The following is a 12,460-nucleotide window of genomic DNA, read 5'->3' as shown; positions in this document are numbered from 1 at the left end:
CCGAAATCCCCAATTTCGCCCCCCAAACCGCCCGGATTTCTCCCCAAATCCCCCCCGGGACCCCCCAAAATCCCCAAATTTGGGGGTCGCTCAGACGGGGCTGACTCAAACACACCTGAGCACCCCCAAACTCAGGTGAGACCCCCCCAAATCCCCCCTAAAATCCCCTAAAACAGCCTAAAATCCCCCTAAAACCGCCCGGATTTCACCTAAAACCGCCCCGATTTCACCCAGAACCGCCCGGATTTCTCCCCAAATCCCCCCCGGGACCCCCCAAAATCCCCAAATTTGGGGGTCCCTCAGACGGGGCTGACTCAAACACACCTGAGGCCAGGTGAGACTCGGTTGAGACCCCCAAAATCCCCCCCAAAACCCCCCAAAATCCCCTAAAACCCTCCCAAAACCCCCCAGAACCGCCCGGATTTCTCCCCAAATCCCCCCCGGGACCCCCAAAATCCCCAAATTTGGGGGTCCCTCAGACGGGGGTGACTCAAACACACCTGAGGCCAGGTGAGACTCGGTTGAGACCCCCAAAATCCCCCCCAAAACCCCCCAAAATCCCCTAAAACCCTCCCAAAAACCCCCCAGAACCGCCCGGATTTCACCTAAAACCGCCCCGATTTCACCCAGAACCGCCCGGATTTCTCCCCAAATCCCCCCCGGGACCCCCAAAAATCCCCAAATTTGGGGGTCCCTCAGACGGGGCTGACTCAAACACACCTGAGCACCCCCAGACTCAGGTGAGACCCCCAAAATCCCCCCCAAAACCCCCCAAAATCCCCTAAAACCCTCCCAAAACCCCCCAGAACCGCCCGGATTTCTCCCCAAATCCCCCCCGGGACCCCCCAAAATCCCCAAATTTGGGGGTCCCTCAGACAGGGGTGACTCAAACACACCTGAGGCCAGGTGAGACCCCCCGAAATCCCCCCAAAAACCCCCCAAACCTCCCCAAACCTCCCCAAAATCCCCAATTTCGGCCCCAAAACCGCCCGGATTTCTCCCCAAATCCCCCCCGGGACCCCCCAAAATCCCCAAATTTGGGGGTCGCTCAGACGGGGCTGACGCGGCGGCGGCAGCAGCGGCAGGTGAGGCAGCGCAGCAGCGCCAGGCTCAGCTGGAAGAGGGGGCCCAGGTCGAAGAGGAGGCGGTGGAAGGTGCGGACCCCCAAATCCCCGCGGGGGTCGGCGAAGCGCAGCGCCAGCAGCGGCGAGTAGAGAGCGTTGGTGGGGGTCCGGAACGGGGGGCGGGGGGCGTCGATCACCGCCACGATGGCCTGCGGGGACACCCCGAAAGGGTTAAAAAGATCCCCGGAAAAAAATCCTAAAGAAATCCCCGAAAAAATCCCCAAAAAATTGGAAAAAATGCGCAAAAATTTGAAAAAAATCCCCAAAAAAATTGAAAAAAATACCCCAAAAAAACTCCAAAAAAATGCCCCAAAAATCCCTCCAAAATCGGGAAAAATGTGCAAAAAAATCGAAAAAAAGATCTGCAAAAAAATCTCCCCAAAAATTCCCCCAAAAAAATCCCCAAAGAAATCTCTGAAAAAATCCGCAAAAAATTGAAAAAAATGCGCAAAAAATTGGAAAAAATGCGCAAAAAAAAATTGAAAAAAATGCCCCAAAAAATTGAAAAAAATGCCCCAAAAAATTGAAAAAAATGCGCAAAAAATTTAAAAAAATATCGAAAAAAAAATCCGCAAATGGTCACCCCAAAGAATCCCCAAAAATTCCCCAAAAAAATCCCCAAAAAATCCGCTCCAAAATGGTCAAAAATGCGCCCAGAAAGCCCCGAAATGGGGGCGGGGGGCGTCGATCCCCCCCACGATGGCCTGGGGGGACACCCCGAAAGGGTTAAAAAGATCCCCGGAAAAATTCCTAAAGAAATCCCCGGAAAAATCCCGCAAAAATCCTCAAAATATTGGAAAAAATGCGCAAAAAATTGAAAAAAATGCGCAAAAAATTGAAAATAATGCCTCAAAAATCCCCCCAAAATCAGGAAAAATGTGCAAAAAATGGAAAAAAAAATCTGCAAAAAAAATCTCCCCAAAAATTCCCCAAAAAAATCCCCAAAGAAATCTCTGAAAAAATCCGCAAAAAATTGAAAAAAATGCGCATAAAATTGGAAAAAATGCGCAAAAAAAATTGAAAAAAATGCCCCAAAAATTGAAAAAAATGCGCAAAAAATTAAAAAAAAATTTAAAAAAAAATCCGCAAATGGTCTCCCCAAAGAGTCCCCAAAAAAATTCCCCAAAAAATCCCCGAAAAATCTCAAAAAATAAAAAAAAAACCCCGAAAAATCTCAAAAAACGCCCCCCAAAAATCCCCCCAAATTCAGGGAAAATGTGCAAAAAATCGAAAAAGAATCCGCAAAAAAAATCTCCCCAAAAATTCCCCAAAAAATCCCAAAAAAATCTCCACAAAATCCCCCAAAATCAGGAAAAATGTGCAAAAAAAATCGAAAAAAAATCGCAAAAAATCGGGAAAAAAATCCCCCAAAAATCCCCCCCAGAAAACCCCAAAACATCCCAAAAGTCCAAAAAATATCCTAAAAAGGAATAAAAAAAATTTAAAATCCCAAAAATCGCCGTAAAACCCCAAAAAAATTACCGTAAAGCCCCAAAAAAAACCCAAAAAACCCCAAAAAATCCCAAAAAATTGCCATAAAAACCCCAAAAAAATCCTAAAAAATGCCAAAAAAATCCCAAAACTCAGAAAAATATCCTAAAAAATAATAAAAAAAGATTTAAAGCCCAAAAAATCGCCGGAAAACCCCCCCCAAAAATTACCGTAAAACCTCTAAAAATTACCGTAAAACCCCCAAAAAAAACCCCAAAAAAATCCCAAAAAAAACCCCCAAAAAAACCCAAAAAATTACCGGAAAAACCCCAAAAAATCCCAAAAATCGCCATAACCCCCCCCCCAAAATTACCGTAAAACCTCTAAAAATTACCGTAAAACCCCTAAAAATTACCGTAAAACCCCTAAAAAACGCCCTAAAACCCCCTAAAAATCTCAAAAAAACCCCAAAAAAACCCCAAAAAATCCCAAAAAATTGCCATAAAAACCCCAAAACATCCCAAAAAATCCCAAAAATCGCCATAAACCCCCAAAATTACCGTAAAACCTCTAAAAATTACCGTAAACCCCGTAAAAATTACCGTAAAACCCCTAAAAAAGCCCAAAACCCCCCAAAAAAACCCCAAAAACCCCCCAAAAAATCCCAAAAAATTCCCAAAAAATGCCCAATGTTCACCTTCGCCACCTGCTCGGGGCTCTGGCCGAAGGTGTGGAACACCTGGCGGGAGCGGGCAGGAAATGCCCCAAAAGTGCCCCAAAATTCGCCATAAAAACCCCAAAAAAAACCCCAAAAATGCCAAAAAATCCCATAAAAAACCCCCCCAAAAAATTCTAAAAACTGCCAAAACATCCCAAACTCAAAAAAATGCCGAAAAATAATAATAATAAAAAAAAATTAAGCCCAAAAATCGCCATAAAACCCCCTAAAAATTACCGTAAAACCCCTAACAATTACCGTAAAACCTCTAAAAACGCCCCAAAAACCCCTAAAAATCTCCAAAAAAACCCCAAAAAAATCCCAAAAAATTCCCAAAAATTCCCAAAAATTCCCAATGTTCACCTTCGCCACCTGCTCGGGGCTCTGGCCGAAGGTGTGGAACACCTGGCGGCTGGCGGGCAGGAAAACCTCGCGGAAGTAGCGCAGCGTCTCCGCGTCCGCGCCGGGAAATTCCGATTTTTCCACCTCCTGCAGCAGCTTCCGCTCGAACTCCGTGTTCACCGGGCCCGGCTCCACCAGCGACACGCTGAGCGCGGCGGGGTTTTGGGGGATTTTGGGAATTTTGGGAATTTTTGGGATTTTTGGGGGGATTTTTTGGGATTTTTTAGGGATTTTTGGGGTTTTTTTGGCGAATTTTTGGTGATTTTATGGGGGTTTTGTGGGGGTTTTAAGGGTTTTTTGGGAATTATGAGGATTTTGGGGGGATTTATGATCATTTTTGGGGATTTTTTGGGAATTTTCGGGATTTTTTGGGTTTTTGGGGGGATTTTGGGGCGTTTTGGGGGTTTTTTGGGGGATTTTTGGGGTTCTTTGGCAAATTTTTGGTGATTTTTATGGGGATTTTTGGGGACTCTTTGGGGGTTTTTAGCGGGATTTTTGGGGATTTTTGGGGATTTTATGGACGGTTTAGGGAGTTTTTTGGAGGCTTTTGGAATTTTTGGGGGTTTTATGGGGATTCTTTTGGATTTTTTTGGGATTTTTTGGGGGAAATTCCGATTTTTCCACCTCCTGCAGCAGCTTCCGCTCGAACTCCGTGTTCACCGGGCCCGGCTCCACCAGCGACACGCTGAGCGCGGCGGGGTTTTGGGGGATTTTGGGAATTTTGGGAATTTTTGGGATTTTTTGGGGGGATTTTTTGGGATTTTTTAGGGATTTTTGGGGGTTTTTTGGCGAATTTTTGGTGATTTTATGGGGGTTTTGTGGGGGTTTTAAGGGTTTTTTGGGAATTATGAGGATTTTGGGGGGATTTATGATCATTTTTGGGGATTTTTTGGGAATTTTCGGGATTTTTTGGGTTTTTGGGGGATTTTGGGGGGTTTTGGGGGTTTTTTGGGGGATTTTTGGGGTTCTTTGGCAAATTTTTGGTGATTTTTATGGGGATTTTTGGGGACTCTTTGGGGGTTTTTAGCGGGATTTTTGGGGATTTTTGGGGATTTTATGGACGGTTTAGGGAGTTTTTTGGAGGCTTTTGGAATTTTTGGGGGTTTTATGGGGATTCTTTTGGGATTTTTTTGGGATTTTTTGGGGGAAATTCCGATTTTTCCACCTCCTGCAGCAGCTTCCGCTCGAACTCCCTGTTCACCGGGCCCGGCTCCACCAGCGACACGCTGAGCGCGGCGGGGTTTGGGGGATTTGGGGATTTTTTTGGGAATTTTTGGGATTTTTTGGGGATTTTTTGGGATTTTTTTGGGGGATTTTTGGCGAATTTTTGGTGATTTTATGGGGGTTTTATGGGGGTTTTAAGGGTTTTTTTTGGGGATTATGAGGATTTTTGGAGGATTTATGATCATTTTTGGGGATTTTTTGGGAATTTTGGGGATTTTTTTAGGGTTTTTTGGGATTTTTTGGGGGAATTATGGGAATATTTGGGGGAGTTTTATGGGGATTTTTTGGGATGATTTTGGGGGGATTTTGGGGGAATTTTGGGGATGATTTTGGGATGATTTTGGGACGATTTTGGGGTGACTTTGGGATGATTTTTGGGATGAATTTGGGGGGATTTTGGGGATGATTTTGGAATGATTTTGGGGATTATTTTGGGGTGACTTTGGGTTGATTTTGGGGATGATTTTGGGATGATTTTGGGGTGATTTTGGGGATGATTTTGGGGTGACTTTGGGAGGATTTTTGGGATGTTTTTGGGGTGCTTTTGGGGATGATTTTGTGGTGATTTTTGGGATGATTTTGGGGTGATTTTGGGGGGATTTTGGGATGATTTAGAGATGATTTTGGGATGACTTTTGGGATTTTTTGGGGGTGTTTTTGGGATGATTTGGGGATGATTTAGGGGTGACATTGGGATGATTTTGGGGATGATTTTGGGATGATTTTGGGGTGATTTTGGGGTGATTTTGGGATGATTTTGGGGTGATTTTGGGGTGATTTTGGGATGATTTTTGGGATGATTTTGGGGTGATTTTGGGACGATTTTGGGGTGATTTTGGGGTGATTTTGGGACGATTTTGGGGTGATTTGGGGATGATTTTGGGTTGATTTTGGGGATGATTTTGGGGATGATTTTGGGATGATTTAGGGATGATTTTGGGATGATTTTGGGGATGATTTTGGGGTGACTTTGGGACGATTTTGGGGTGATTTTGGGGTGATTTGGGGGGTATTTTTGGGGTGACATAGGGATGATTTTGGGGATGACATTGGGATGATTTTGGGATGATTTAGGGATGATTTTGGGATGATTTTTGGGATGATTTTGGGACGATTTTGGGGTGATTTTGGGGTGACCTTGGGGTGATTTTGGGGATGATTTTGGGTTGATTTTGGGGTGATTTTGGGGTGATTTGGGGGGTATTTTTGGGGTGACATTGGGATGATTTTGGGGATGACTTTGGGATGATTTTGGGATAATTTTGGGGTGATTTTGGGGTGATTCGGGGTCCCCCCGCACTCACAAGACGTTGAACTGCAGCAGCTGCACGGCCAGGCTCTCGCACAGCCCCTCCACCGCGAACTTGGAGGCGGCGTAGATGTCGTTAAAAATCACCCCTGGGGACCCCGAAAGTTTTGGGGGGGTCGGGAGGGCTCTGGGGTCTCAATCCCCCCAAAATTTGGGGTCTGGGGTCTCCATCCCCGCAACTTCTGGCGTTTGGGATCTAAATTCCCACAGAATTTGGGGTCTGGGGTCTCAATCCCCCCAAAATTTGGGGTCTGGGGTCTCGATCCCCCCAAAATTTGGGGTCTGGGGTCTCAATTCCCCCAAAATTTGTGGTCTGGGGTCTCGATCCCCGCAAAATTTGGGGTCTGGGGTCTCAATTATCACAAAATTTGGGGTCTGGGGTCTCGATCCCCCCAAAATTTGGGGTCTGGGGTCTCAATTCCCCAAAATTTGGGGTCTGGGGACTCGGTCCCCTCAAAATTTGGGGTCTGGGGTCTCGGTCCCCTCAAAATTTGGGGTCTGGGGTCTTGATCCCCCCAAAATTTGGCGTTTGGGGTCTCCACCCTTCCAAAATTCAGCGTTTGGGATCTAAATTCCCACAGAATTTGGGGTCTGGGGTCTCGATCCCTCCAAAATTTGTGGTCTGGGGTCTCGATCCCCGCAAAATTTGGGGTCTGGGGTCTCCATCCCCCCAAAATTTGGGGTCTGGGGTCTCGATCACCCCAAAATTTGGGGTCTGGGGTCTCAATTCCCCCAAAATTTGTGGTCTGGGGTCTCGGTCCCCTCAAAATTTGGGGTCTGGGGTCTCCAACCTTCCAAAATTCGGCGTTTGGGATCTAAATTCCCACAGAATTTGGGGTCTGGGGTCTCGATCCCCGCAAAAATTTGGGTCTGGGGTCTCAATTATCACAAAATTTGGGGTCTGGGGTCTCGATCCCCCCAAAATTTGGGGTCTGGGGTCTCAATTCCCCAAAATTTGGGGTCTGGGGTCTCGGTCCCCTCAAAATTTGGCGTTTGGGGTCTTGATCCCCCCAAAATTTGGCGTTTGGGGTCTCCAGCCTTCCAAAATTCGGCGTTTGGGATCTAAATTCCCACAGAATTTGGGGTCTGGGGTCTCAATTCCCACAAAATTTGAGGTCTGGGGTCTCGATCCCCCCAAAATTTGGTGTCTGGAGTCTCAATTATCACAAAATTTGGGGTCTGGGGTCTCGATCCCCTCAAAATTTGGCGTTTGGGGTCTCCAACCTTCCAAAATTTGGCATTTGAGATCTAAATTCCCACAGAATTTGGGGTCTGGGGTCTCGATCCCTCCAAAATTTGGGGTCTGGGGTCTCCATCCCCCCAAAATTTGGGGTCTGGGGTCTCGATCCCTCCAAAATTTGGGGTCTGGGGTCTTGATCCCCCCAAATTTGGGGTCCCGAGGAGGATTTTGGGGTGCCGGGGTTTTTTTGGGGGTGCCAAAGCCGAATTTTGGGGTGCCGAGGAGGATTTTGGGGTCCCGGGGGGTTTTTGGGCTCCCGAATCCGAATCTTGGTGTCCCGAGGAGGATTTGGGGGTCCCGGGGGGTTTTTTGGGGTCCCAAATCCGAATTTTGGGGTCCCGAGGAGGATTTGGGGGTCCCGGGGGTTTTTTGGGCTCCCGAATCCGAATTTTGGGGTGCCGAGGAGGATTTTGGCGTCCCGGGGGGTTTTTTGGGCTCCCGAATCCGAATCTGGGGGTCTCGGGGAGGATTTGGGGGTGGTTTTTGGGGGTCTCACCCTGCAGCCCCATGACGCTGCTGACCACCACGATGTGGCCGCTGCGGCGCCGCTTCATTTGGGGGAGCAGGGCCTGGGCCAGGCGCAGCACCCCGAAAACGTTGGTGTCGAAGACGCGCTGCACCTGCGCCCCCGAGGCGCTCTCCAGGGGCCCCACCAGCCCCACCCCGGCGTTGTTCACTGGGGGGGTCCGGGGGGGGTCAGGGGAACCCCAAAAAAATCCAAAATCCCCCCAAAAATCGGCTCGTGGGGCCCTGAGATACCCAAATCCCAATAAATCCCATAAAAATCCCATAAAATCCAACCCAAAACCACCCCAAAACCACCCCAAAATCCACAGCCCTGAGTTGTTCACTGGGGGGGTCCGGGGGGGGTCAGGGGAACCCCAAAAAAATCCAAAATCCCCCCAAAAATCGGCCCGTGGGGCTCTGAGACACCCAAATCCCAATAAATCCCATTAAATCCCATAAAATCAGCACAAAATCCCATCAAATCCACCCCAAACCCACCCCAAAATCCACAGCCCTGAGTTGTTCACTGGGGGGGTCCGGGGGGGGTCAGGGGAACCCCAAAAAAATCCAAAATCCCCCCAAAAATCGGCCCGTGGGGCTCTGAGATACCCAAATCCCAATAAATCCCATAAAAATCCCATAAAAATCCCATAAAATCCAACCCAAAACCACCCCAAAATCCACAGCCCTGAGTTGTTCACTGGGGGGGTCCGGGGGGGGTCAGGGGAACCCCAAAAAAATCCAAAATCCCCCCAAAAATCGGCCCACGGAGCCCTGAGATACCCAAATCCCAATAAATCCCATAAAATCCCAATAAATCCCATCAAATCCACCCCAAATCCACCCCAAATCCACCCCAAAATCCTCCCCAAAATCCACAGCCCGGCGTTGTTCTCTGAGGGGGGACAGAGGAGTCAGGGGAACCCCAAAAAACCCGAAATTGCCCCAAAATTGGCCCATCAGAAGCAAAACTCTTCATGGGTGCCCAAACCCAGCCCGAAATCCCCAAAAATCCCCCAAAAATCCCCCAAAATCCCCCAAATCACCCCGGAACCGCCCCCAACGCCCCAAAACTTCCCAAAAATCCCCGAAAATCTCCCAAAATTCCCCAAAATCCCCAAAAATCCCCCAAAATCTCCCAAAAACTCCCCAAAATTCCCCGAAAATCTCCGAAAACCTCCCAAAAACTCCCCCAAAATCCCCAAAAATTCCCCTAAAACCTCCCAAAAAAATCCCCAAAACCTCCCCCAAACTCCCCAAAAACCCGGAAAAATCTCCCCAAAACTCCCCAAAATCCCCGAAAACCTCCCAAAAACTCCCTAAAATCCCCCAAAATCCCCTAAAACCTCCCCAAAAATCCCAAAAAACTCCCAAAAACTCCCCCCAAATCCCCAAAAATTCCCTAAAACCTCCCAAAAACTCCCCAAAATCCCCAAAAAACTCCCAAAAAAATCCCCAAAACTCCCCCAAACTCCCCAAAAATCCCCAAAAACTCCCCCAAACTCCCCAAAAATCCCCCAAAACTCCCCCAAAATCCCCCAAAATCCCCTAAAACCTCCCCCAAAATCCCCAAAACCTCCCCCAAACTCCCCAAAATTCCCCAAAAACTCCCCAAATTCCACTATAAACCTCCCAAAAACTCCCCAAAAATCCCCAAAAACTCCCCCAAACTCCCCAAAAATCCCCTAAAACCTCCCCCAAACTCCCCAAAATTCCCCAAAAATCCCCTAAAACCTCCCCCAAAAACCCCAAAATCCCCTAAAACCTCCCAAAAATCCCCAAAAAACTCCCAAAAATCCCCAAAAATCCCCAAAAACTCCCCAAAATCCCAAAAAACTCCCCAAAACTCCCCCCAAATCCCTCAAAATCCCCTAAAACCTCCCCCAAAATCCCCCAAAATCCCAAAAAACTCCCAAAAACTCCCCCCAAATCCCCAAAAATCCCCTAAAACCTCCCCCAAAATCCTCAAAACCTCCCAAAAACTCCCCAAAAATCCCCAAAATCCCCAAAAATCCCCAAAAACTCCCCCAAAATCCCCAAAAACTCCCCAAAGCTCCCCAAAAACTCCCCAAAATCCCCAAAAATCCCCTAAAACCTCCCCCAAAATCCCCAAAAATCCCAAAAAACTCCCCCAAAAACTCCCCCCAAAATCCCCAAAAATCCCCTAAAACCTCCCCCAAAATCCCCAAAAACTCCCCAAAAACTCCCCAAAAACTTCTCAAAATCCCCAAAAATCCCCTAAAACCTCCCCCAAAATCCCCAAAAATCCCCAAAAACTCCCCCAAATTCCACTATAAACCTCCCAAAAACTCCCCAAAACTCCCCAAAATTCCCCAAAAAACTCCCAAAAAATCCCCAAAACTCGCCAGAATCCCCCAAATCCCCCCAAGATCCCCGGAATTTCCTCACCCACGACGTCCACGCGCCCCCCCGGCACCTCCCGCAGGCACTCGGCCACGGAGCTGTCGCTGGTGACATCGAGGCGCAGGATGCGCAGCGTGTCCCCGAGCGCGGCCCCGGCCGCCGCCTCCAGCGGCCCGCGGCGCGACAGGTCCCGCATGGTGGCCACGACTGCACCCCGAAAAATCCCAAAATAATCCCAAAATAATCCCAAAAATCCCATTCGAGACCCCGGGACAGGTCCCGCATGGTGGCCACGACTGCACCCCGAAAAATCCCAAAATAATCCCAAAATAATCCCAAAAATCCCATTAGAGACCCCGGGACAGGTCCCGCATGGTGGCCACGACTGCACCCCGAAAAATCCCAAAATAATCCCAAAATAATCCCAAAATAATCCCAAAAATCCCATTCGAGACCCCGGGACAGGTCCCGCATGGTGGCCACGACTGCACCCCAAAAAATCCCAAAATAATCCCAAAATAATCCCAAAAATCCCATTCGAGACCCCAGAAACTGCCCGGGACAGGTCCCGCATGGTGGCCACCATTGCGGACCCCAAAAACCCATCAGGGACCCCAAAAACCGCCTTGGGGACAATCCCGGGGTGTCCCCCCCCTTTCCCTCCCGCTATTTCCCGTGTCCTCCTCCCACCTTGGGGACCCTTGGGGACCCCTGGGGACATTTGGGGTCCCTTGGGGACATTTGGGGACCCTTGGGGACACTTGGGGACATTTGGGGACCCTCCCCTCCCCTCCCGGGGTGTCCCCCTGACCCTCCCGGGGTGTCCCCCCCCTCCCCTCCCGCCTTGGGGACAATCCCGGGGTGTCCCCCCCTTCCCTCCCGCTATTTCCCGTGTCCCCCTCCCGCCTTGGGGACCCCTGGGGACATTTGGGGACACTTGGGAACATTTGGGGACATTTGGGGTCCTCCCGGGGTGTTCCCCCCCTTCCCCTCCCGCTATTTCCCGTGTCCCCCTCCCACCTTGGGGACCCTTGGGGACCCCCTGGGGACATTTGGGGTCCCTCGGGGCCATTTGGGGTCCTCCCGGGGTGTCCCCCTGACCCTCCCGGGGTGTCCCCCCCCTTCCCCTCTCGCCTTGGGGACAATCCCGGGGTGTCCCCCCCCTCCCCCCACGGCATTTCCCGTGTCCCCCTCCCAGCTTGGGGACCCTTGGGGACCCTTGGGGACCCCTGGGGACACTTGGGGTCCCTCGGGGCCATTTGGGGTCCCCCCGAGGTGTCCCCCTGTCCCCCCCGGGGTGTCCCCCCCCTTCCCTCCCGCCTTGGGGACAATCCCGGGGTGTCCCCCCCCTTTCCCTCCCGCTATTTCCCGTATCCCCCTCCCACCTTGGGGACCCTTGGGGACCCCTGGGGACATTTGGGGACCCTTGGGGACACTTGGGGACCCTCCCCTGTCCCCCCCGGGGTGTCCCCCCCCTTCCCTCCCGCCTTGGGGACAATCCCGGGGTGTCCCCCCCTCCCCCCCGCTATTTCCCGTGTCCCCCTCCCGCCTTGGGGACCCTTGGGGACCCCTGGGGACATTTGGGGACCCTTGGGGACCCCCCCTCACCCAGGTATCGCTTCTGGGGGTCCCTGGCGAGCTGCACGGCCACGGCCAGGCCGATGCCCGAGGAGCAGCCGGTGACAAGGACAGTGCGGGGGGTGGCCATGGTGTCACCTCCCCCCCCCCGGCCAAAGGCGCTTAACGGGATCAGCGCTCACGTGGTGGCACCGGGAGCGGGGTCACCAGCGGGGGACGGGGGGGGACACCCGGGGTGACACCGAGCGGGGGGTGGCACCTCGGGATGTCACCGGGAGGGGGACACCTCGGGGTGACACCGAGCGGGGGGTGGCACCTCGGGGTGGCACCGGGAGGGGGACACCTCGGGGTGGCACCGAGGGTGGGGGACACCTCAGGGTGTCACCAAACTGGGGGGTGGCACCTCGGGATGTCACCGGGAGGGGGACACCTCGGGGTGTCACCGGGGGGGGGGAACACCCCGGGGTGACACCGAGCGGGGGGTGGCACCTCGGGATGTCACAAAGGGCGGGGGTGGCACCTCGGGATGACACCGAGCGGGGGGGACACCCCGGGATGTCACC

General features: G+C 51.0%; 1 protein-coding gene across 1 annotated transcript; it reads right to left on the bottom strand.

The window, feature by feature from the left end:
* Nucleotides 1-1,048: 1,048 nt before the first annotated feature.
* Nucleotides 1,049-12,027, bottom strand: RDH8 (retinol dehydrogenase 8). Its single transcript, XM_053968319.1, has 6 exons — nucleotides 11,928-12,027; nucleotides 10,365-10,526; nucleotides 7,945-8,124; nucleotides 6,204-6,297; nucleotides 3,637-3,820; nucleotides 1,049-1,273 (listed from the first exon to the last, which is right to left on the bottom strand). The coding sequence occupies exons 1-6, from the start codon at nucleotides 12,025-12,027 to the stop codon at nucleotides 1,049-1,051; spliced, it is 945 nt and encodes a 314-aa protein (XP_053824294.1).
* Nucleotides 12,028-12,460: the final 433 nt, after the last annotated feature.

The sequence above is a fragment of the Vidua chalybeata genome, chromosome 33 (genome assembly GCF_026979565.1).
Source record: "Vidua chalybeata isolate OUT-0048 chromosome 33, bVidCha1 merged haplotype, whole genome shotgun sequence".
Classification (NCBI taxonomy): domain Eukaryota; kingdom Metazoa; phylum Chordata; class Aves; order Passeriformes; family Viduidae; genus Vidua; species Vidua chalybeata.
This window is presented reverse-complemented; position numbering and strand designations above follow the sequence as displayed.